Genomic DNA, 26,862 nt, shown 5'->3' with positions numbered 1-26,862 from the left:
TAGGCATTCTGACATTTGATTCTGTTGTTTGTTTTTTTTTCCCAATTTGAAACTATTTACCCCATTTACTCCAGATAAATTTTTTCCAAAGAAGATTTACCTTGCTTATACAAAGTACCTGTGTCTTCTTTGATTAAATGACTAGTTTGGTCTAGATATGTAATTTCTAGATATAAGATGAATTGTACCTTGGGAGGTGAGTGTTGGTCTATTTTGAGACATTACATTATGTTCCATTGTCTTATGCTCCATATAGCATTTTTTTCTCAGGTATGTCCTGGTTTTCAGTGCATTTTTTGCATTTGTTTTTGAAAGATCAAGGATACTTGAACAGTACGTTATGATATTGTTTTGTTTTCTAAATGCAATAGATCTAATTGGACATGAAAACAAAAAGTTCTCACAAGGTGTTTCCAACAATGAATTTGATATGGAAATTAAAAGTACTAGTTGAAATATCATGAGAGATTTTCTGTGGTTTCTACTTTAATCTGAAAATACAAACTTCTCAAATAGAAAAATTGGTCTTGAGAAAGAAAGTTAAGATTTTTTGGTTTTGAATATGAAATGTTAATTGAGCTAAGTTAAATTGCCAGGTATGCTGACTCACTGCTCGTACTGTAATTTAAGAAACAAACAGTATCCTCAGAGGCCAGTGACCTCTGTAAATCAGTTTAGGAATTAATATGTCTTACAAATATATCTCTTCTGAGTTAGGATTTGGAAGTTCCAGTCTTTTAACATTGATTTAAGATATAACAATATAATACAGTGAAGATATATGTAAAGAAAAGACATTGAGGTCCTGCAGCATATCCAGAGAAGAGCAATGAGGCTGGTGACGGGTGACAGAGAGAAGGCTGGGGGGAAGGTGTTACTGGTCTCTACAATTACCTGAAAGGAAGTTGGAGTGAGGCTTGTGTGGGTCTCTTCTCCCCAGTAACCAGCGACAGGGTGAGAGGAAATGGTTTTAAGTTGTGCCAAGGGGCATTTAGATTCGACATTAGGAAAAACTTCATTACTGAGAGAGTGGTGAGGTGTTGGAACAGGCTGCCCAGGGAGGTGGTGGAGTCACCATCCCTGGAGGTGTTCAAGAAGAGTTTAGATGTGGTGCTTCATATGATTTAGTGGCCATGGTACTTGGATTATGGTTATCTTAAAGGTCTTTTCCAGCCTTAACGATCCTATGATTCTATAAAGCCAGTGAAGTACACAGCATCAGTGAAACGGGAAGACTGAACCTCACACTAGATCTGGGGCAATCAGGCTTCCAAAGGTCATAGCAACTACAGGTAATGTCTTCCTCGTATTGTTATGTTTTCTCTCTCCTGAATGTATTAAGTACTCTGTGCTCTTACCACAGACATTCTTGCTTCTGTTCAAACCTACAGGCGTATAAGATGTTAGCCACACTTAGCAGGAGAATCGGCTGATGTTTGGTGGACAGTGCTTGTATTCAAAATATCAAATAGGGCCAAAGTATCTGAGATAGATAGGTTAATGCCTTTGCGCTATTATAGCTGCACAGGAACTACATGAAACAGAATCTCTTAGTTGTAAATGTGAATAGTATCTTCAGATATATGGAGGAAGCAATATAGTCACAGTAAAAAGATAAACGCATTGAAAGGCCCACTTTGGCTGTTACATTGAACACTTCCCGCATATGAAATGGACACAGCATCTGAACTATTTGCAGGAGTACCAGAGGTTGCATTAAATATTCTTTAGATGGAGGTTGTTCTAGGCTACAGTGCCTTCCTTCTATTGCTCACACACTGCATCAAATATTTGTAAGTCTGAATATTGATTTTGTGACATAGAAAAACTAGGATATATTGGAGAATGAAAAAAGCAACCAGGTTTGGGTTAGATCCTGTCTGAACTCTATGTCTTTGTCTGCGAGTCCTGACTAAAGTAAATTCCCAAAAGTTACATTTCTGTGAGAAAATGCTTGTTATTAATTAGAATTCCTTTTTATAATGCAACAATTTTGATTAAAATAATTTTTGTAAGTTAAGTCCTTTGAGATTTCACAGACTTAGGGTTTGTTTTGAAATGCCTTTTCATTTAAAACATTGCAATTAAATTGCAAATCTAATTGAAGTATTTGAGTACATGAAAATATTTTCAAGAAGTCTTTTAGGAAGTTTCAAAGTTAGATCTGAATATAAACCCTGTGTAAAGTTATTAAAATTGTGACAAAAGAGTAATAAGAGATGGAAGGGACTTGGTTGTACTTTATAGTCCCCTGTAAGACACACCTGTTTTTAGTGAATATAGTTTCCTGGCCTGTGGTTCACTTCTACCAAAGTCAAAAGAAATTCTGATATTGAGAGAGCAAGTACATAGAAGTGAACAAAAGGTAAAAAAGAAGGCTGAAATGTCAGATAGACTCAAAGGAAAAAAGCAGATCCATGGTAACTAGAAGTTTCTTGTTTGAGAAAGCTGACAGGCTGTTGTTCTGAGCTGATCTATCAAAAAGATGTAATGCTTTCTGAGAGGAGGAGTGATAGGCTGGGTGAACTTGAGATTAAAAAAGGAATTTGATGGGAGCAGGCAAGAATCCTCTGATTATCTTTTCTTTTGGCACAGATGCAAATCTCCCACTGTAGTGTTTAAAGGTCAGCTGTACCAAGCAGAGGCTGAGAGATTTAATAGGAGAAGTGTAGACAGTGATGAAGTGAACTTTGTGTTCCTCATCTCTCCTCTCAGTACATTAATATATCATATTCTATGGAGCTTGTAACACTGACTTCAGATCTGCTTCTCTGATACATAATCTTGAGGCTTCAGCCTGTTGCCTAACTCTTGCCCATGTGTTTATCAGCTTTGACTGTATTCCAGCTTGCAATGCTGGCTTCTAGGAATTAGGATTTCTAAGGTTGGGTCTGTTACTAACAGTGGACGGTAACAGACAGAACATGCATTTTCATGAATCTGTGTTGTCATATATTGACAGAGGACAGTAAAAGCATGCAGGAGGTACAGAGTTTTGTTAAAAAACAAGATTTCCAGTTAATATAAATGTTTCCAGTGCAGGAAATCTAATATATCTATTAAAGGTGAATTCTCTTTATGACGTCATTCTTTTAAGATTAAATTACAAGAGGTAAAGGGGGAAAAAATCTTGAGTTATAAAAATAAATATACATGTTGAATCAGAGAAGAGCAGATTTAGATTGGATGTTAGGAACAAGTTCCTTACCATGAAGGGGGTAGAACACTGCAACAGGTTTCCCAGGGAGGTAGTTGAGGCCCCATTCCTGGAGATATTCAAGGTCAGGCTCATTAAAGCTCTGAGCAACCTGGTCTAGTGGAGGATGCTGACTACAGGGGGATTGGGCTAGATGGCCATTGGAGGTCCCTTCCAACTCAAATCATTCTATGATTCTATGATACTACTGTACTGGTCAGCATTTTGGGAATAAAATGTACTTGTCAGCAGACTAGGAGAACATTCTTTTGTAAATAAAATGAGCACTTTCAATCATGATCTATACTTATGAATGGGAAGTGGATATTCATTACATTACCATGCTAATTTTTAGAATCTGTTTATTTTTGACAAATGAACTGTCTTATCACACACTTTAAAAAAATATTTACTTAGTTAAAAATGTTTTGGTTTTGAGAGAAAAAACACCTTCAGTTTGCTAATTTCTATGCATCCTCAGTTTCTGTGATTCAGAATTCCCATTTGGCCTTTACCTGATCTGTTCTGACTTTCTCACTTTCACCAGAGACCAGTGTGTGCAGCCTGCCTGTTCAGGCAGGGTTTAGTTAGCAACACATCCATGAGATCTGGACACTGGAGGTTCCTTTCTCATGGGCAAGCAATGCCAATCTATCTACAAAACCAAAAAATATACTTCCTCATTTTACTTACAGGGTTTTTTTCTGCCAGTATTTGAAAACTCAAACTTTTAATGTCTGAAACACAAATTTAGTGCCACTAAACCCAAGAGTTAGGTCTAAAGGGCCTGCTTTCCCATTTCAGCTAGAATTCTTCTATGTTCTGAATGCTTCAAGAGTCCTTCATCAAACTGACCTGCTTGTCCAGATGATGTGACAGCTGTCAATAAACAGCGTAGAGAGCCTTACTAGTTACAGTTTACAAACCCTCTCTTGTCAGGCAGTGCCCTGGTTGGTTGGCTGTTTGCAGATAGCACGCAAAAGGGAATCCTAAAGATTGTAATGGCATTTGTGCAGGGGGTGTGAAATTATTTCTAAAAGGAAAAGTAGTGCAAGAAAAATGCACAGATGCTGTAAATGCAAAAATAGATGCTGTAAATGCAAAAATGGCAACAGCAGTTGAGAAGTGGCAGTGAGATGGAAGGAAGCCTTTAAAGAGAAGCAAGTTGTTTGTGATGATTTGGAGCTGGGAGGTGGATGCTTAAAGGGGAGCAAATGTGGTCAAACCAGTGAATTAAGAAAATTAATTCAATAGAAATAGCTTAAACTCAAGCATGTACTTCTAAGCGTATGTAAACTTTAAGACTTTGAACCTTGCTATTTTGTGCTTCACAGAGTTCCAGCATCTTGCAGTGAGTCCTGAATACATAATGTGAGAAATTTTGCACCTTTATGTAATTAATCAAATAAGACCAAACTTTCCTATTACTGATTGAGCTTCAGGTGATAAATGGTGACATTTTCATTAATCCATTTAGTCACAGCCTTTATTGCCTAAGTGTGAAGCAAGGGAATAAAAGATAAACAACCCAAAGATTTATCAGACTTTCTGTGTCTGAGGGACATATTTCAAAAGCTAAAAATGTCAGTCACATAGTACAGTAAGTCAGGGTGTGCTCTAAGTTATATGAAGTCCAAAAGGAACACTGTCTTGCTTCTGCATGGACTCCTCACGATAATACACCCACTTAATGTTTTTGCTGATAAGTGTGAAGACAGCTGACACAAATCAGTGTCTTTTGCTCTTGTGTTACTGCAGACAGCAGATTTAGAAGTTCCTCAGACTATTAGAAATTGTGATAATTGTAATTCTATTTTATGTCACCAAAAGTCTCACAGTTTTAATAGGGGACTGGCTCCTTACAGATCAGTACTATAAGAGAATAATTCCGAAGGTGCTAAAAAAGACACACATCATCAAAATGTTAACATCAGTTTGCTAAAGCTTGTGCTGCTTAAATCTCTTTGCATGTGTCTACTTGTAAGAGCTTGGTTGTTTTTTTCACCCTTGGGACATGGATACTGTGATACCTAAGGAAGGAGGAGATTTATTCCTGTCAGTGGAGGTGCTGAATCTTTTTCATTCTACGTGATCCTCTGTGCAAATTATCAGAAGTGTATTTATTAGACATAGTCAAATGATTTGGCCTCTATTGGGCCAATGGGATCTCAAGTTCTTGAGGACAGAGAAACACACCCATATGTTTAACATAGGTGTATGCATACATGTGTGCATTTATGCATAGAGAATAGATTTGTTTCATTTTGCTTCTTTTGGAACCCAGATTTCCAGCCTAAAACTTGAGCCTTTAACTTGTTATTCCTCAGGTGAAGAGAACTCAAGAGGCATATGAATAACAGGAAGGTGCTTAGTGATGACCAACATAGCTTCACAAAGGGCAAATCATGCCTGAGTAGTTTGTCAGCCTTCTATGATGGAGTAACTGTGTTAATGAATAAGGAAAATGAAACAGAAGTTGTCTGTCTTTAGTTCTTGTATGGTCCCATACAACATCCTTGTTGCTAAATTGGAGAGATTAGACTTTGATGGATGGACTATTTGATGGATAAGGAATTGGCTGGATGGCTGCATCCAAAGAGTTGCAGTAAATGGCTTAGTGTCCAAATGGAGATCAGTAACAAGTGTTATCCTTCGGGGGTCTGTATTAGGATTGGTACTGTTCAATTATCTTTATTAATGGCATTGACAGTGGCATTGAATGCAACCTCAGTAAGTCTGTGTATGACATCACGCTGGTGCATTTGACATGTCTGAGGAATGGGTGCCATCCAGAGGGACCTTGACAGGCTTGAGGAGTGAGCCCATGTGACCTTCATTAAGTTCAACAAGGCCAAGCACAAGGTCCTGCACCTCCTTTGAGGCAATCACCGGTACCAGTAGACTGGGGGAGGAATTGATTGAGAGCAGCCCTATGGAAAAGGACTTGGGGATACTGGTAGATGAAAATTATGTATGAACCTGCACTGTGCACTTGCAGCCCAGAAAGAAATTGCATCCTGGGCTACATCAAAAGAAGTATGGGCAGCAGATAGAGGGATGTGATTTTGTCACTATACTCTTTCATGATGAGACCCCACCCAAACTGCTGTGTCCAGTTCTGGGCCTCTATAAGAAAGACATGGACCTGTTGGAATGGGTCCAGAGAAGGGCCACAAAAATGACCAGAGGGGTCAAACACACTCTTCTATGAAGAAAGGCTGAGAAAGTTGGGGTTGTTCAACATGGAGAAGACTCCTAGGAGACCTTCAGTAGCCATTCAGTACTTAAGGGAGCTTATGAAAAAGAGGGACACATGTATCTTTTTCACTGGAGCCTGTAGTAATAGGACAAGAAATAATGGTTTTAAACTGAAAGATGGTAGATTTAGACTACGTATTGGGAAGAAATTCTTTACTGTGAGGATAAGACACTAGAATAGGTTGCCCAGAGATGTAGATTCCCCACCCTGGAAGTGTTCCAGGCCAGGATGTATGGAGCTTGGAGCGACCTGATCTAGTGAAAGGTGTCCCTGCCCATGACAAGGAAGCTGGAATTAAATGATCCCTTCTAACCCAAATGTCCTGGTTTAACAAAGCCAGCTCTCACAATCCCTGTCCCCCCACACAGATGGGAGAGAAAGCAACTCAAAAAACCTGGGTTGAGATACTGAATACCAGCAGCAGATTCATCTCAACCCATGACACAAAAGCATGCTGTGTTTTTAAAAGTGTTTTTTAGAGGATCAGGCAGTATGTTTGTTTGCTTAATTTAATTACTTTTCTAGGAATCTTTCTGGGTATTTTGCAACTGCCAAATGGCTTTTGAAGTAGTATTTTCCCTCTGCCACTGCCAAGGTGATGCCTTTTACAAGACTGTTCTTACATGAATATATTGAAATAACTGAGAAATGTTCCTGTGCTGAAATACAGTCTGTGTACAATATTTAGAGTAGCTATCTAATATTTTGTTTTTGAGGCAAGAAGACAAAAAGTATGACAAATCCTTTCATTATATAGACTCAACAGAAAGCAAATAAATAAATTAAAAAAAGAATAGTGGCTGAACGCTCCTTAAAAAAAATACAACAAACCAAAACCACAACACCCAAACCCCAACAGAAACAAACAAAACAACCAAAGACGCAAACAAGGAAAATATCAAGGCGGCACACTGATCATGAGGAAGGCAAGTGATCTTTAACAGGGATTTGAAAACTTAGCTGAGGTAAAAGGCATATACTGTTAAATATTTGCTTTTGATGTAATTAATCCTCTACAGAAGCCACTTAAAAGAAACTGAGCAACAAATTCAAGCAATAAGGTCAACATAGTTACCTCCAAGGAGGCCACAACGCTCACCCTTTAACATCGTTATAATAGACTGCTTTTTACTGTTAGCTGAGAGTTCAAAATACTGGGTTCAGGACATATTTCTACAACATTCTTCTTCTGAAAACACAGGCTGTTCTTGCTAGACACAATGAACCTCCTTGCTAGGCTCACAAGGACAGAAGTAAATTATCTAGGCATGTTTTCTCTTAGTGAACTGTCCTCAGTCACAAACACTATCAGTTGTCTATCATGCAACTGGTCCAGGAAAGACAGAAATGGACAATAGTAGCATGTGGTGAGAATTTCAGACCACCATTCTGAGTTTTAGCTTAATTAACAAGTACCCTTTCAGCCCTTTATTAGAAATCCTTTATAGGTTATAATTCTAGACTTACTTGCACAGGAATTTGTTTCTTTTGAAACATATTAGTAATCCCCACATTTCTGACTCTTGTAGTTGAGTGTCTACTGTGCATTAGGATTGTTCCTCATCTGTGCATCACTTTATAGTGATTAATAGTGAATTTATTTGCCTTTTTCAAGGGCAGTGTACTGTAAACAAAATAGAGTCTCCCTAAGAGTTCTGTCAGTGAATTTAGTGGGTTCATAACCCAATGCATGACATAGTGCCTCAGGCTGCATGATCTTAAATGTAAGTTTTGATCACAAGGCTTCTAAACACTTTTAAGTGTTTTCCTTTGTGATCAGTTTTACCTTTCCTAGACCAGAAATCACATTTGCAAAAATGAGTCAAAGATTTCTTATGGAATTTTTTTATGAAACTTTAAATCCAATTAGCATGAAATAGACTGCCAGTGACACAAAACCATTTTATGTTGGTACAACATATATTCCATATACTCTGCAGTAGCTAGGAGACTGCTTCCAGCTCCATTGCAATTGGAATTGGCTGACTATAGATGGCTTTCACAATAGCTGCAGAGACGCAGCTCATGACACCATTCACAGGAGAAGAAAAACTAATAAACCTGATAAAAATGTAGATATTAATTTAAGGGAGAAAGGAAGGGTAAAAATGAGTGAGAAGATTAATTACATATATTTATAAGATACTTGAAATGTAGCCTATAGTGAAAGCATAAGAATATACTGTAATGCAGCAATGCCATAATGCCATGCATAAGAATATACTATGTACCTGGAGCACTGATTAGGTTTTTACTGCTGGAGCAGTGTCACATTTATTTGGCTTTACAGACTACTTAGTTATCTAGTATATAGGCATGTATGTACTTCATGACGAGTGAGTAATGTACTGTGTTATAGCTACTGCAAATACAACTGGCTTGAGTGTTTCATAGAAAGCTTCCAAAACATATTCATAATTTTAAATTTCAGTTTAAAAATTTGGTTGTGTCCAGTATGAGGAGTTGTTTGATTTGGGTTAGCGTATTCCCCTCTGGTGTCCCCATCATAAGAAAGACAGAGCTTTTGGTGTGAGTCCAGAGGAGGGTCACAAAGATGGCCCAAGGGTTGGAACACCTCTGCTATGAGGGAGGGGGGGGTTTCAGCCTAGAGAAGAGAAGGCTTTGGGGGGGTACCTTAGAGCTGCCTTCCAATACTTGAAGGGATCCTACAGGAAGGCTGGAGAGGGACTTTTCATAAGCATATCCAGCAACAGGACAAGGGGGAATGCTTTGAAGCGGAGGGAGAGTAGCTTTAGACTGGATCTTAGAAAGAAGTTTTTCAGTACAAGGTTAGAATAGATGATCTCAAAGGTCCTTTCCTACCTAAGCCATTCTAGGATTCTATTATTCTATGAACTGCTTCTTACTGCAAAAAAATACATATTCCAGAAAGCTGTAGTGCTATATGTTGCATGTTGTCTGTGCATAGTCTGTTTGTGCCTCATTCAGCAATCAACATGCTCAAAATTCAGACTTACTGTCTACAGTTTCCCAAGCCCTCTAGTGATACTCTGAAGAACTGATCTGATGAGATGTTAAATGTGCTTTTTAAACTAGGCTCTGCTTGGGTAAAGCATAACACCAGACACACATGTTTCTTAGATTTTGGTGTAAAAAATCTCAGTTGCAGTCCTAGCTGATGTACTTTGGAAACTGTTGAGTATCTGGTTTCATTCTTTTCTTTGGGGCCATATTTAATTTTGGTCCATGATGACACTGTGTTTTAACATCATATCTGGCATGTTTCTTCTAAATCTCACATACACTGATGTTAAAATATCATTATCCTGGTTTCAGAGTTTAGATGAGTCTTCCTTAGTGTAGAGTCTGTGGATTCCTGGAGATCTGTGAGATTTCAAAAGGTGATATGGAAGTGAATTCAGATGACAAAAAAAATAATGCAACCAGAGAAAACAGAAAAGCATTTATGCTAATTTCTACATACAGCAAAGGAAGCAAATAAAGTCAGAACATAAAGGCATAAGTGAACATTCGTATTTTGTACTAGTTGAAAATGAAAGCTGGTACACCAGTGCTGGGGGAAAAAAAAAATTAAAAAATGTTGAGAAGCCCTGGGCAACCTGATCTAGTTGGGGATCTCCCTGCTGACTGCAGAGAGGTCGGACTAGATCGCCTGGACCATTCTATGATTCTATATAATTTCTGCATTGCTGAGGCAGGTGATTAGTATTTTGGGGGTAAGTATTTGTGATACAGTATTTCTTGCATTTCCGAGTGGTTATTCTTTGTAATTGTCCAAAGGTGAATTCTGTTTTTGACAGATTTATTTATGCTTAGTATGCATGACTTTTTATTTACAAAAATGTTAATTTGTAGCATGTATAACCAATACAAGGAATTGCTTAAGGCATAACTTTAAATAAAATGATAAATAGCTGATTATTGCAGTGGTCTGCTTCTAGTTTGAACTTTTTAAAGAGCTATGAAATGGTAGGTTTGTGTGTCATTCAAAACTAAAAATTCCATGCTTTATTTGTCTGATGTCCTACTTTCTCAAGGAACTGAAAACATTTGCATTGAAGTGAAGGAATTGCTGGCATTGTAACTAAGCAATTACACTGCTGATAGGAAGTCTATTTGCTCTTTTGCTCCACTAATATTTATTAAGTGCTAAGTGAGAGCCATGTGATTTCATTTTATTAGCATACTAAGTCTTAACTCATGCTTGATTTAAATAGTAGAGGATGTATGCATCTTGGGAAATATGCTTCATCTCCTGGGATTAATTTCTAGCTCAGTTAACCAGTCAGAGGCATAAAAGATAAATATTTTGATTCTGATAGTAGGAAGGATCTTAAGATTTTGTGTTTGGGGGAAACAAAGATCGCCCAAGTATGCTTGGGTATTGGGATGAAAAAAATGCATATTATTTAGTCTAACAGAAAAATCCTGAAAGCAAGGGAAATTGGTGTTGTTTTGTAGAATAGTTGAATAATAGAAGAGGATGTATTCATGCATATATTTGGGTCTTAACTTTGTTTTATAGAGGAAAAGCCCCAAAGTCTTGAATAGTCTTAACAATGGCTTATTACGTGTTGTATTTACCTCTGTCTTTTAAGTGTGGGAGATAGAGGGTGTCAGGCAGGGAGAAAAGGAAAAAAGGAAATGTTCACACAAAAGGAAAGAGATACTTGTAAATTTTATACTGAAACACCTAAAAAGATACAAAAAGTATTTCGTTTATTTTCAATTTTTATTTTCCATTTCCAGTTTATCTGAAAAAAACACCTCCTAAATAAACTTGTATGAGGTAAGACTTGGATGAGCACATGGAACTTGAAATAAAATGATTGCAGTGAATTATTCTAGGTATGTGTGGATTAAAAAAAAATAATTAATTACAGAAATAGAAATTTTAGCATGCTTGACAAATAACATTACTGGAAACATTTGAAGTTACATAATGCTCTAAGGAGTTCATGTTAACAAGCTAGTTGGCTACAGTTCAACGGTGCAGTGATAAGCCTCTGGTGCACAAGGTAGAGGTAATTTTGTTGAATTAGTAGTGATTGTGGTGTTCATGGAGTGCTATGTAATTCACTTCTGCAGGAAATGGAGCAGGGAGAGGCATGTGAAAGTAAGAGAAGTGCAGAAGGAACTAGCAGATGAGCAAAGAGACTTCAGATATGTAGTGCCCCACAACAGCTAAATGATCAGATTAAAAACATCTTTCTGGAAGAGTGGAAGGTGAAAAGCTAGAAGAGCAGGGAAGCAACATAATGTATGGTAAATGTGGTTTATTCCCACCAAAGAAAAAGCTAAAAAAATTTTTAAAGTAATAGGATTTTTGACCTGAATTATCCTAAAGGATTTTAGAAACAATGGAAAAATAGCATGTAAACTCTGGCAGCAGCTTATAAATACCTGTATTACTGTTTGAGTTAATCTGGATGGAAATGGAGTTTTATGGTGGAAATTGGGTTGGAAAAAAAGCAACATTTGCTGGCAGAAGCCAGCACCAAAATGTTTCCTCCCACCCCAGCACTCAGCCAGCCCAGTGGAAAAGACTAGCACCCCAAACCTGGAAACTGGAAGCAGCAACCAGAACAGGAAGCCGCTCATGTTATCATCTGAACTTTAAGCCCCGTGATGGTTTGCTCCAGCCAGCACTTTCATTTTGAAGCTGGCGTGATGGCAGCATGGCACTGAGTATCGGCTGCAGATAGAAAAATGCACCTACTAATCATAAACGCATGTAAAATTGCAGCAATCTCTAGAAGATATACATACATCTATGTAGCTTTGCCTTTAAAAAAGTGTAGAGTTTATTGGTGACCCTCCCCTTTTTGCTGTGATCTTTTTTTTTAAATGAGCAGTCATTTTCATAAAGCTAATGTTATGAGCTAATAACAGAATAAGCTTGTAGAAGATAGTGCATTATAGCACAAAGTTAAAAGCAAAGAATATATAAGTACCTTTTGCCATTTATAGTTGGAGGAGAGAAGACTAACAGCTAAAATCAATTTATGTAGAGTATCTACTTTCTATCAAAAGCCACGTTGATTGAAGCAATGCTGAAATTGAATATTATTCCTTGGGTCGGTATTCAGTAACTCTCCTACAAATGAAACGTCTTCTGAACTGTTACTACTCAGGATTAGTCTTGACCTTAATGGATTGCTTTGCTATATATCTGTTTGTGTTGTCGTGTCCACCCTCCCTGTTTGGCTTTTTTCATTTGTTTTATTTGGATTATTGTATTTTGGCTGGTGACTAAAATACTAACTGAGAGCATACTGGTGGTTGAGATCACGCTAATGACTTGTTGGAATTGGGATTGTCTTTTGGGTGGAACAGCTGATCACCTACTGAGATTGATGGAGGACCCTTTTTCTCATGTGTAAGCTACATGTAGAAAAGTGATTCACTTATGTGCCAGAAGAAGATTCTACCTGTTTTATAATGGAAATGACAGATTTGCTCATATCAAGCAAAATGAAAGACAGAGGACTAAATTCACTGTTGGTGTAGCACTGTAGTACGCATTTCAAGTGCCCATCAGGAATGTAAAATAATTTTATTAATTCTAAAATAGCCAAATGCAACTTTTTTTCAACTTTATTGATCTTTAAAAGACACCTAATGTAAACAATACAGACCTCAGTTTGTTGTTGTAAAGTAGCTTAACATCAAATCCTAATGCTTATACCCTTAGTTTGCTGCTTGTGCTTTGAGAACGCTGCTATGAATTGGGCCATCTCCAAAGAATGCTCATGAGCTAGAGAACCAAGAGGGGAAGTGTAAGAACATAAACAATTTTTCTTCATTATGTATAAAACCCCAGGTGGCTGCTGAGTTCAAGTAAAAGAGAATACTTCTGGATGAAGAGATCTGTCTCAACCTAAGCATGTTATGTCAGAGAAGATGTAGGCTTTTTGACCCTTGTAACTTCCAGTGTGATCTTAGTAACAGCCACATCATTTGTCCTCAGATGCTGTTCTGCTGCACAGTTTAGAGTTTGTTCTCCTGTTTTGAGCAGGGGTTTGGAGCATATGAGCTCTGGAAACCTCTTGTGGCCTGATCTGTGATTCTGTGGCATGTTTATGTCAAGGACTGGATTTATATGAATATGTTCCAGCCAGTGCAATTGGGAAACAGGATAAAAAATTATTTCAAGGTGTCTCAGTATCTTCCTTGCACATCAAGACAGGGACAAAATATTTACTGCTTACAGCAGTGAACTCAAACCTAAGATGTTCTTACTGATAAATAGGAGGTACATATTGTACATATTCCTTTGCAGTAGTTCCCAAAAGATTAAAGTTTCTGGAAACAGTGAAATGAAATTGGAAAATCTGAGGAAGCTTATGGCGAAAAGAAAAAGCTGCTGAGGGAGTTTACTTTGTCCTGGCCAGATGGCTTGTTTCACCATTCTTTTTGTTGTTTATTTACGTGGTGGGGTGGTTTTTCCATTTTTGTTTGTTTGGTTTGGTTTTGGGTTGGTTGTTTTTTGTGGTTTTTTTGTTTGTTTTTTTGTTTTTTGCCTTTGAAAAGTTACCACTTTAGGCATTGAGGAGCTCTTTAATAAATAGGTTAGTAATATTTGCAATGAGCCCTGTAGAGTTCTTTTTTATATATGATGGAATATTCCTGCAGTGTGAATGAATGCAGTGTTCCATTTAGTATACACAAGCAGCTCTCTGACTGGCACAAAGAAATTAAAATATTCCAACCAACCCAAATTAGTTGTAACCAATACTGAAAAACCCTGAGTTTGAATCCAAAGAAAAACAGTTTTGGGAGAAGAAAGACTAGAGTGTTTTAGTGTTGTATTATGATGATACCAAAACATCTGTAGGTAACCTACAGTTAAAAAGTCAAGAGCAGAAGTGTAGGATGGAAAACAGTTTTTATCAAATATGATGTTAGAAAATCTGTTGCAACTTATTTCAGACAAAAGGGAGTGCAGCTTGAGTGCACCTGTAAAAATTGGATTTCTTAAATCTTAGCCTTTGTTTCTATCTGGAATTTTCTGGTCTGTCTGTATCTTCTGGTCTCTATTCCTAATTACAGGTAATTAGGAATAGAACAAGAAGGAATGGCCTCAAGGTGCACCAGGGGAGCTTTAGGCTAGACATAAAAAAAAAAAAATCCACTGAAACAGTAGTCAAGCACTGGAACAGGCTGCCCAAGCAGGTGGTGGAGCCACTATCCCTGGGTGTGTTTAAAGGTCATTTAGATGTGGCACTTGGTTTAGTGGTGAACTTGGTAGAGTAGGGTTAATGGTTGGACCTGATGATCTCAAGGGTGTTTTCCAACCTGAATGATTCTATGATTCTATGATAGGTGTACAGGAAAGGCCATGCATTCTAGTCTTCACCCTCATTACAAAGTGTCTTACTTGGTCTCTTCTGAATTTTGGATAGGAAAGTCATTAATTTGGTTAGGCACTGATTCCCTGTAATTATTAAAAGCCTTTGTTAATAGATCATCATGGAACTATTGTTCTTTCTTAGAAAAACTGTCCTGTAATGTTGATGAATGAAGATTTACTTTTCAGCTAAGCTGTAGAACTTGTGACATGAGTTTTGAATAACTACAAATTAACTATGCATCTCTGTGTTTATACCTATGCTGGTATTTGCAGCGCTACAGAGTTGTAGTTCTCAGGCAGTTCTTGGTATCCTTTAACATTGGAGTGATCTATTTGTAATAACAGCTCAGTGAAGGCTATGGAGAGTAACAAATTATATGACTTAGGTAGCATGAAAGGATCTGCTGGGTTCCCAAAACCTCCTGCACCTTTGTCAAGCCTGTTACAACCTTTTAATGTTGAGTTGCAATGAGTTGCTCTTTTTCCTTCATCTCTTCAAACTCATTGAACTGTGGAGCATCCTGGAAGATCTTTTTTACTTTAAAGGAATCTGCATTTCTAATGGTATATAATAAAATAAAAGATTTCCAGTTTCCTTACACATTTTTACTGTAAAGCTGCACTGATGTGAATATTTCAAAAGAAAATTGTGCCACTAATTAGAATAATGATCTATGGATAGCTTAGAGCATAAATCATTCTGTGTTTCATTACCTCAAATCAAGGGAAATGTTATTTGATCTTTAAGTTTAAAAAAATGATAAAACTGGACATGGTTTGAAGGGCTCTGAAAAATTAAGAAACACGGTCACAAGCAATCTAGCTGATGCCTTAGGCCCTTTCTTTGAAATGTCCTGATGTTCTCTAAACACTACTCTGCATCTACTGTGTGCTGAACCTAAACTGGGGAGAGATCACGACGTTTCTTGTTACTGTTACCTCTTTCCACAACTCCTTTTTAGTTATTTTTTCTCTGTGTTCCCTTGAACAATTATGTTCTTTGGCAAATTAGTTTTCCTGAATAATAAAGACTTTCTTGCAGAGATTTTTTTGGCAAGTTTGAGAGTGAGGGGATGAATGCTTGCTTACAAAACTGATTTTTCTTTGTTTATTTAAGGTTGCTCATCTTGCTTGTTCAATGTCAACAAATGAAGATGGAGTGAAAATTGTTCAAATGGCAACTAATCACATAGAGACTTTGTGCCCGCAGGTATGACTTCTCCAATTAATTTCCATTACAGCACTCTGAGTGTACACTGTGTTTTTGTCACACAACATAGATATTTAGTCATGCTCCATCAGTCTAAGTTATTGTTTCAGTCGCAGAGCTTACTGTGGTAAATGGAGACCACATGATAAATCGAGGGCTAATAGTTAATTTCTTTATTTTTTCTTAGTGAATATCATAGGAGTTGTTAATAGTCTGTATTAATTGAGAGTTTGAAAAGCTGTAAAACATGCAATTGAAGAAACATGCTGCTTTGTTTCTGAAATTAAACCTGGTTGAATTAACAGTGTGATGTGAGAGACTTTTGCCCTTAGGAATCACAGAGTGGTTTGGGTTAGAAGGGACCTCCAGAGATCATCAGGTCCAACCCCCCTGCCAAAGCAGGATCATCCAGGGCAGGCTGCACAGGAACACATCCGGGTGGGGTTTGAAAGTGTCCAGAGATTGAGACTCCACAACTTCTCTGAGCAGCCTGTTCCAATGCTCTGTCACTCTCACCATAAAGAAGTGTCTCCTGGTGTTGAAGTGGAACCTCCTGTATTCCAGCTTGTACCCTTGTTCTTTGTCCTATTACTGGGCACCACCAAAAAGAGATGGGCACCTCCATCTTGATGCCCACATCTCAGATATTTATAGACATGCATAAGATCCCCCTCTCAGCCTTTTCCAGACTAAACAGTCCCAGTTCTCTCAGTCATTCTTCACAGGAGAGACGTTCCAGTCCCCTAGTCACCCTTGCAGCTCTCCATTGGACTGTCTCTAGCAGATCCCTGTCTCTCTTGAATTGGGGAGCCCAAAACTGGACACAGGATTCTAGGTGTGGTCTCACCAGGGCAGAGTAGAGAGGGAGGAATTTTTTTACATTTGATTTGAAATAATCTTACGACTTGATTTTGTGGATGTGAATGTTAAAAGTATGACTTTTTCTGATTATTGCCAATTCAAAAGCTTGAGCTCTTTGTCTTGAGCAAATGAAAAATAACTCAGCTACATATACCTTTTCTGTACTTAATATCTTATAAAAAGTGTATTCTTTCTGCTTCGGTTACTTTCAGAATTATGCAGATATAAAATATTCTGCAGTTACATGTGTTTAGAGCAAAGAGTGATTTGTGTGAATCTGGTCTGAGTGTTTCAGCCTTGAGGCAACATAATATCAAGATCATGAGTTCTTTGAAGTACGCTGTAGTTTACACAGTGGCCTAAATATTCTTAAACTTTTGAATGTTAGATTTAGTTGAAATGGAAGGTGAAGAGCAAATATGAATAATATGTCCGATTACAAGCTTGAGAAGTCCATTTTATGCCTGTTGAGTAAATGCAAGACTTGAGGAAAAAGAATCTAATATCAAGGAAATGTGATGTTCTGAAAGTATCACAGATCACTGTTTTTTCCTGAATAATTCTGTTTCAGTGTCCATTTTTATAACTTACAGTTCCATGCTTCACATCTCATTCGTACTTGAAAGAGCATGTTTTGTAAGAAATTTGCTGGCTTGTAAGAAATATTTATGAATAGCTTCTTCCAGCTTTGTTTCCCCCAGGGGTACAAATGCACCTTTATAACGCATTATTATGCATCCAGGGGTAGCTTTCTAACTGAAAACCTGCATTCTCAGTATTTTACACATCTTATACCTGAAGATTCTAAAATGTAATCTTTACTCCTGATTTTTATGCACAGCGGTTTAAGTTACTAAGGTTTTAGTTTTGTACAGTAAAATGGAAGGTCTTTTTATGTTGTTGCTTTAGTTCCCCCACACTTTTTCTAACCTCAAGGTAAACCAGGGGTGAATTACAGAATGGAAGGGCCCTTGGGAATCATCTACTACTCCAGCCTCCCCACCATGGGCAAGGACAGCTCTCAACGAGGCTCAAGTGCTCAAGGACTCATCCAAGCTAGCCTTGAACACCCCCAGGGAGGAGACATCCACAACTTCCCTGAGCAACCTATTCCAGAGTCTCAGCACCCTCATACTGAAGAACTTCTTCCTAAGATCCTAAGAGCTTCAAACCCTTCCCCCTTTTCCTATTGCTGGACATGCTTATGAAAAGTCCCTCTCCGGCCTTCCTGTAGGATCCCTTCAGGTATTGGAAGGCAGCTCTAAGGTGTTCTTGGAGTCTTCTTCAGGCTAGGCAACCCCACTGCCTCAGGCTAAACTCATAGCAGAGGTGTTCCAGCCCTTGGATCATCTTTGTGGCCCTCCTCTGGACTCGCTTCTTAAGATGGGGACAATAGAACTGGACACAGTTCTCACAAGAGCACAGTAAAGGGGCAGAATCAGCTCTTCTGCCCTGTTGGCCACACTCCTCTTGATACAGCCCAGGATACAATATGCCTTCTGGGCTACAGGAGTACACTGCTGGCTCATGATGAGCTTCTCTTCAATCAACACACCCAAATCCCTTTCTTCAGAGCTACTCTCAACCCACTCTGGACCCAGCCTGGATTTGTGCCTGGGACTGGCCTGACCCAAATGTATGACCTTGCACTCTGACTTGTTGAACCTCATGCAGTTGATGGTAATAGGTCTGTCTAAAGAGAGAATGTGGTATTCTCGTGATAAGATTACTTTACTATTAATTTGTGTTCACTGTGTGGAATTTGCTGCTTTCTTGGATAAGAACCGTTCCCTGTGAAAGCAACTGGCATTTTACCTGAGTAAGAAGTAGCAGAATAAGGCTTCTGCATTTTCCGATACATCAGATTGTGCTGTATCCTTTCAAAGTCCTCCACAGGGAAAACAATTATCACTTAAGATCCCTGCAGGGCTTATCGATTAGAGTTTGGCATGGGGAAATTTGCATTAAGAACTCTTTGCATTAGGAAATCTTCAGTGTTTTTAAATTTTCATAGTAAAAAAATTTACATGCTCTGAAAAATATATTTACTGAAGAGGACTCTGTGGTTTGGGTTGAAATCTGAAATGGCTGAATTTGCACAGGAAAAGAAAAACACAAACAAAAAAACCCCAAACAAACAAAGCCCCAGCCCCCAGAAAAAAACACCCCAATTGCCTTATGCAAATTAACCAAAAGAGCAGCAACAAAAACAATACGTGTGGAGAACACCTTGGAGTCTTGGGAATTCTTTAGATTTGACTAGCAGAACTTCCCATGTAGCACTAGGGAAAAGGCAGTTCCAGAGCTGGCAAACCCTGAAGGAAAGCCTTTTAATTGTTAGAATTCATAGACATGCGTACATACCAACAGCAGCAATGCACACAGATCCTGAGCTGATCTTTTTTTTTGGAGGAAGAACAGCCTTGAGCCTAAAGCTGGAACAAGTGTTTCAAAGTAGAGCTCAGAAGTGGCTAGTCTTAAGCCAGCAGCTGGGAAGAGATTCAGCATTTCAAAGGGCTCTGGCTAGGGACTTTTTTATTAGCAAAAAGGTTTTGAGCTTGCTTTGTGAGAACCAATCTGGATAAGGTGATTACAGACTCACTTCCTTTGAAGATGAGATCTTGCTGGAACTTACTACTAGTTACCAAAATGGTGGAGACTGATTGGTTCTGCAGTGAGCCATATCCGTTCCAGTACATCATACAAATAAGAAAAATACTGGAAAAACACATGAATAATCAAGTTTTAGCTTAATCTTTATTTAGTGATGAATAAAAAAAATACAAATAGTTGAATCTCGTGCAATATTTTTCTCAGCTATGTTTAAAACCACAAGGTATACACCGGTATAACCAGAATTTCTGGTCTTAGAATTTTTAGTGAGTTCTGGTTTCATCTTAAGTATTGAAAGATGGCTAGAAACCATCTGGGTATAAAGCTATTGGGTGAAAAGAAAATCTATGTAATAGGAAATCCATTGGAGGTTGAGTTGTGTTAAAAAAATAAAATTAAAAATGGAGATGAGGGAAATAGCCTTATTAAAAATAAAAAATATTGTAAAAAAACCCACCACATCATGAGCTATTTTAGATATATGAAACTGTCAGTTCATTTCTCTTCTTAACTTGTACCTAACCAGGAATCCTTTCCTACACGAAGAATTCTTTGACTGAGACTAATGCATGCAAAATCCTCTGGAAACATCCTAACTCAGTGCAGTTTTCAGGACTTTGACAATCAAAATCTAAGTGCTTATTTTCTAGACAGGTGTATCTGTAATTTTTTCTGTATCTGCCATCTCTTACATAGTTGTTGGAATTAATATACTTAACACTATTAAGTAAAATCACACTGCAGAACCTACCAATAACAAATTCTTAAAATGATGGACTCTCAAAATGGAGTTTAGACACAGCTAACAGTCTAAAGTCCTGCTGATAACTGTCTCTGGAAGCAGTTACCACTGTTGTACAACCTTGCTGGTCATGAACTGGAACAGACAAGGAGTGGGTTTGTATCCACCTAGGCAGGCTGGAGAGCTGGGCAGGGAGAAATGAAATGAAATGAAATGAAATTCACTAAGGGCAAGTGTATAGTCCTGCATTGGGGCAAGAGCAATCCCATGGGTCAGTACAGGTTGGGTGCTGACCTGTTGGAGAGCAGCCCTGACAAAAAGGACCAGAGAGTCCTGGTACACATCAGGGTGACCATGGGCCAGCTGTGTGCCCTTGCAGCCAAGAAGATCAATGGCATCCTGGGATGTATCAAAAGGAGTCTGGCCAGTAGTTCAAAGAAGGTTCTCCTCCCCTTCTACTCTGCAGTACTGAGGCTTCACCTGGAGCACGGTGTCCAGTTCTGGGTATTCCAGCTCAAGGACAAGAACTACTGAAGAGAGTTCAGCATAAGGCCACTGAGATGATTAGGGGACTGGAACATTGCTCATATGAGAAGAGGCTGAAAAAGCTGGGGCTGTTTATCCTGGCGAAGAGGAAGCCATGAGGGGAATGTTAGTGTTTACAAATATTTAAGGGGTGGGTTTCAGGAAGATGGTGCCAGACTCTTCTCAGTAGTCCCCAGTGGCATAAACTTGAACATAGGAAGTTCCATCTAAACATGAGAAGAAATCTCTTTACTTTTAGGACAGCCAAGCACTGGAAGAAGCTGACCAAAGAACTGGTGAAGTCTCCATCTCTGGAGACTTTTTCAAGGCCTGTCTGGACATATTCCTGTGTGGCCTGCCCTAGGTGATCCTGCTCTGGCAGGGGAGTTGGACGTGATGTCATCTTCAGAGGTCCCTTTCAGCCACTGCTCTGTGATTCTGTTACCTGTTACCTGTGCACTGATCTCTCAAATACTTTATGGTGTCTTAGGTTCAGTCTTGCAGCTGGCTTTTATTTGTTTATTTGCTATTCTTTCCACTCCTACAATACTTAAAATTACAAACATACCAATGAAAAGAGCATAATATTTGGCACATTTGTGGAAGGTACAGCTCTACATCTCAGTGCCTTATTCTCTTGTTGCTTGGAACTTAATATGCAGTTAGGTATTTGTAATATGACTTGGTACATAATGTAGTGCTAAAGACAGGAGCCGAATTTTTTGCTGTATGAGTTAATAATAATAATAAATAAAGCAGTGCAGTAGTTACGGTAAGCAAGATGCTGAGCTGATCAGTGGTAATATATTTATACATGTCATATTTCCAGGCCATTCAAACACTGATTTGACAGCTGTCTTTAACATTTTGTATTTGGCTTATCTGGTGTAATTAATCTGGCTGCTTTTTTTCTTTTCAAATGCCAACATGTCTGTGGACCTGACTGCTGTATTGTGGTGTTGTAGATGTTTCTCTATTGACAGTGAGGAGAATGGCAAAACCCGCCAAACCTCTTTGCAAGAAAACAACCCCTGCAGCCTTCCTTTCGTTGAATTTTAGTAATCAGCTCTGTTGCAGTGAATCGTAGAATGGCTTAGGTTGAAAGGGCCCTTAGAGATCATCTGCTCCAACCTGAGAGAGCTGGCAGATGAGCTGGCCAAGCCACTCTCCATCATTTTTCAGCAGTCCTGGCTCACTGGAGAGGTCCCTGATGACTGGAAACTGGCCAGTGTGATGCTCATCCACAAGAGGGGCTGGATGGAGGAACCTGGCAACTACAGGCCTGTCTGCCTGACCTCAGTGCCAGGCAAGATTATGGAGCAGATCATCTTGGGGGCAATCACAGCTCACCTGCAGGATGGCCAAGGGATCAGGCCCAGCCAATATGGATTTAGGAAGGGCAGGTCCTGCCTCACCAACCTGATCTCCTTCTATTATCATGTGACCAGCCTGGTGGATGTGGGGCAGGCTGTGGATGTAGTCTATCTGCACTTCAGCAAGGCCTTTGACACCCTCCCATACAGCAAACTCCTGGCCAAGCTGTCAGCCCGTGCTTGGACAGGAGAACTCTGCGCTGGGTTAGGAACTGGCTGGAGGGCCGAGCCCAGAGAGTGGTGGTGAATGGTGCCACTGCCAGCTGGCAGCCAGGCACTGGTAGTGTCCCCCAGGGATCAGTGCTGGGCCCAATCCTGTTGAATATCTTTAAGTCCACCATTAGTAAGTTTGCAGATGACACCTAGTTGGGAGCAGGCGTGGATCTGTTAGAGGGTAGGAGGGCTCTCCAGAGGGACCTTGACAGGCTGGACAGATGGGCAGAGTCCAACAGGATGGCATTTAACAAGTCCAAGTGCTGGGTGCTGTGCTTTGGCTACAACAACCCCATGCAGAGCTACAGGCTGGGGTCAGAGTGGCTGGAGAGCAGCCAGGCAGAAAGAGATCTGGGGTGCAGGTTGACAGTAGGCTGAACATGAGCCAGCAGTGTGCCCAGGTGGCCAAGAAGGCCAATGGCATCTTGGCCTGCATCAGAAATAGTGTGGCCAGCAGGAGCAGGGAAGTCATTCTGCCCCTGTACTCAGCTCTGGTCAGGCCACACCTTGAGTACTGTGTCCAGTTCTGGGCTCCTCAATTTAAGAAGGACATTGAGATACTTGAACGTGCCCAGAGAAGGGCAGCAAGGCTGGTGAGGGGTCTGGAGCACAGCCCTGTGAGGAGAGGCTGAGGGAGCTGAGGTTGTTTAGCCTGGAGAAGAGGAGACTCAGGGGAGACCTTATTGCCATCCACAACTACCTGAAAGGAGGTTGTAGCCAGGTGAGGGTTGGTCTCTTTTCCCAGGCAACCAGTGTCAGAACAAGAGGACACAGTCTCAAGCTGCGCCAGGGGAGGTTTAGGCTGGAGGTGAGGAGAAAGTTCTTCACAGAGAGAGTGGTTGGCCATTGGAATGGGCTGCCCAGGGAGCTGGTGGAGTCACCATCCCTGGAGGTGTTCAAAAAAGGACTTGGCACTTGAAGCGCCATGGTTTAGTTAGTCGTGAGGTGCTGGGTGATAGGTTGGACTTGATGATCTCTGAGGTCTTTTCCAACCTTACTGATTCTATGAACCTCCCCACCATGGGCAGGGATGCCTGTCAGCTAGGCTCAGATGCTCATGGCCTTATCCACCCTGGCTTTGAACAACCCCAGGGAGGAGGTATCCACAACCTCCCTGAGCAGCCTGTTCCAGAGTCTCACCACCCTCATACAGAAGATCCTCTTCCTAAGATCTGGTCTAAACCTACTCTTCCTCAGCTTTAAACCATTCTCCCTTGCCTGATTGCTTTACACCGTTATGAAAAGTTCCTCTCCAGCCTTCCCGTAGGGTCCCTTCAGGTATCGGAAGGCAGGTCTAAGGCTCCCCCTGGAGTCTTTTTCTTCTCTAAGCTGAACAACCCCAGCTCAGCCTATCCTTATAGCAGAGGTGTTCCAACCCTTGAATCATCTTTGTGGCCCTCCTCTGCACTTGTTCCAACAGATCTGTGTCCTTCGTTTGATGGGAACACCTGGAGTCTTTCCCCCCTCTCTCTCTAGAAACAGTATTAAGTCTATTGCCTGGTTTTCAGTATCATGTGGAATGGTCTGTGTTGATCAGTAAATTCACCATTGCCACAGAGCCAGGGGTTGAGAAACTGAGGTGTTTTTTGAAGAGTATGCACATGTGTGTCCTCAGAAGTGATCCAGGCAACTCATCTCTAATCCACAAGTGGCTTGTATTCTGTTCTCTTCCAATGTACATTGATTACACATACAAGTTAGTGTAGAGTAGCATGGAAGCCTTCAGCAGCCTGACAGTTACAGCTGTGTCCTCCACACATGAATATTCCACTGAGAAGCTCTGGTTCTCAAGAAGGGCTTGCATGATCACAGGATCAAAGTATGTTAGGAGCTGGAAGGGACCTCTGGAGATATTGTAGTCCAACCCCCCTGCCAGAGCAGGACCATATAATCTAGTGCAGGTCACACAGGAACGCAATCAGATGGGTCCTGAAGGTCTCCAGAGAAGGACACTGCGACCCTTACAGTAAAGAATTTTTTCCTCATGTTGAGGTGTAATTTCCTGTGCTTGCAGTTTACATCCATTATCTCTTGTCCTGTCACAGGGCACAAGTGAGAAGAGGCTGTCCCTTCCTTCCTGACACCCAGCCCTCAGATATTTATATACATTAGATCCCCTCTCAGTCTTCTCCTCTCCAGACTAAAAAGCCCCAGTGCTCTCATCCTTTCCTCATAGGGCAGTGCTCCAATCCGTTAATCATCCTCGCAGCCCTCCATTGGACTCTCTCAAGTGATCCCTGTCCCAGTTGAATGGGGGAGGCCAGAACTGATGCAATATTCCAGGTGGAGTCTCACTAAGGCAGAATAGAGGAGGAGGAGAACCTCTCTCGATCTGCTGGACCCACTCCTCTTAATGCACCCCAGGGTACGATTGGCCCTCTTGGTCACAGGGGCACATTGCTGTCCCATGGATAACTTGTCAGCCAGGGCTCCCAGGTCCTTCTCCACAGGGCTGCTGTCTAGCAGATCACCTCCTAACACGTACTGGTGCAGTTTATTCTTCCTTCCCAGATGCAGGACTCTGCACTTATCCTTGTTGAGCCTCATTCTCTTTGCCCATCTCTCCAATCTGTCCCAAGTCTCACTGAATGGCCACACAGCCTTCAGGTGTATCAGCCAAGCCTCCCAGTTTCGTATTGTCACCAAACTTGCTGAGCAGACACTGTCCCCTTTTCAATGTCAATGAAAAAGATATTGGACAGAACTGGACTCAGAACTGATTCCTGGGGGACTTCGCTAGTTACAGGTCTCCAGCTGGACTTGGCACCATTGACCACCACAATTCGGAATCTATGTTGTAACCAGTTCCAATACCATCTCACTGTCTGTTCTTCTATCCCACACCTCCTGAGCATACTCACAAGGATGTTATGGGAGACAGTGTCAAAAGCCTTGCTAAGGTAGACTGCATCCACTATATTCTTTATTTAATTTAATATTATAATTTAATTTAATACATCACTGTATTCTTAAAAGTCTGATCATAACATTGTTTTACCTCCTGAAAGTTTTGCTGAAGCTTTAAATATCCAGTAAAATCTTTCTCTCAAACATTTTATCAGTGGGTTTTTCCTTATAAGAATAAAAAGGGGAATTTAGTCTTTCTTGTGAGCTATGTTATGAGTTACACTAAAATTATTTAGCTCCTTTGGGTTCATATGGAAAGATATTATTTTCTAGAAAGTAGGTAGCCCAGAGAGGTTGTTGTCTTCTCCCTGGAGCTGTTCAAGGCCAGGCTGGATGAGGTCTTGAGCAGAGGAGCCTAGATGAGAGGTGTCCCCGCCCATGGCAGGGAGGTTGGAGTAGATGATCTCCAAGGACCCTTCCAACCTAAGCCATTCTAGGATTCTATACTTTTATGGTGCTGTGCATTTTTGAAGCTAGCAATTTACATTTCCTATATGTTTACTTCTTCATGAGACAAAATCAATCATCTGTTTCACATTACTTGCTCTGGTACATTAAGTGGTAGGGAACACTGAAGAAGTTTTTTTATTTGCCTCGTAAAAGCTCTTCACCAATATCACTTTAATAACCACAATTGTTTCATCTTCTTGTTTGAACCGTCTGTGTGGCATCTGCTTTTATCTATCTTAATACCATTTTCTTCAAATACAGCAGTCTTGTGCAAGGGCAGAAGTAATGGGGGAGAACATGGTAAATCAGTGAGATCTCTACCATCTGTTTATAAAGAGAGAAAACAGATGTTAGTATCTCTAACAGTATCAGACATCTTGTGTACCATCTCCAGCCTTTCAACTGAGAGATTAATTGAAAGTAGATGTCATGCCTTAGTATTTCTAAAATTAATGGAGAGATATTTTGGTGAAGTAACAAACTTTTCCTGTCGATTTCCATCATATTAGTGAGGTCCACATACAGTGCTGCTGAAGTTAAGAAATTGTCATTAATGTCAAAATGTCATTAAGCTGTGGTAGTCTACTTCAACATGCCTGTGTTTAATGCCTTCTCTTACACCTTTGTTCCACAAGCAGTTCAATCTGGCATACACCATCAGTGCTGCTAAAAACTTGATCTTGTGCTTCTCAAGCTGTTACTTCTGCCTCCTTCCCTTGTGACTAACAATAACAATCATACAGGAAACTGATGCCACTGAGAATTAACCTGAGAAGCATTTGAGAAGGCTAGTTTTCATTCAAGTTAGTTGGCTGGTATGGTTTACTGTGTGGATGTTTGAACACAGGATGTTGCTGGTTCAAGACAAGGAATGAGGAAAAGTGACCCTAGAGGAGCTGGCCGTTTTGGTGGTAGTGTGGAGTAACAGCAGGTTTTGCTGACAGTGGCCCAGTTTTGGTGTTAGAAGTTAATGTTTGTTTTCGATATTAGGAGAAAGCTGTTGTTACGGGCTACCACGAGACATCGCATGGAGAGTTGTTAGTCTAGAAATAAAGTATCATAATAATATCTGATCCTATTTGAATGGATGATCCTTTGTACCACCAGAACACTGCAGTCTAAAGCAAAGGGAATCTGCAGAAAAGAAACATGTACAAAGCCCAGCTGTGCTCCAGTTT

General features: G+C 40.0%; 1 protein-coding gene across 3 annotated transcripts in view; it reads left to right on the top strand.

Annotated features, from left to right (window-relative positions):
- The window catches only part of CTNNA3 (catenin alpha 3), a 409,043-nt gene that overhangs the window by 264,431 nt on the left and 117,750 nt on the right, over positions 1-26,862 (top strand). For all 3 annotated transcript variants that reach the window (XM_054382672.1, XM_054382674.1, XM_054382673.1), the window contains one exon: positions 15,908-16,000. In XM_054382672.1, the coding sequence (XP_054238647.1) occupies positions 15,908-16,000 (93 nt within the window). The remainder of the gene's footprint in view (positions 1-15,907; positions 16,001-26,862) is intronic.

This window comes from Indicator indicator, chromosome 7, assembly GCF_027791375.1.
Source record: "Indicator indicator isolate 239-I01 chromosome 7, UM_Iind_1.1, whole genome shotgun sequence".
NCBI lineage: Eukaryota > Metazoa > Chordata > Aves > Piciformes > Indicatoridae > Indicator > Indicator indicator.
This window is presented reverse-complemented; position numbering and strand designations above follow the sequence as displayed.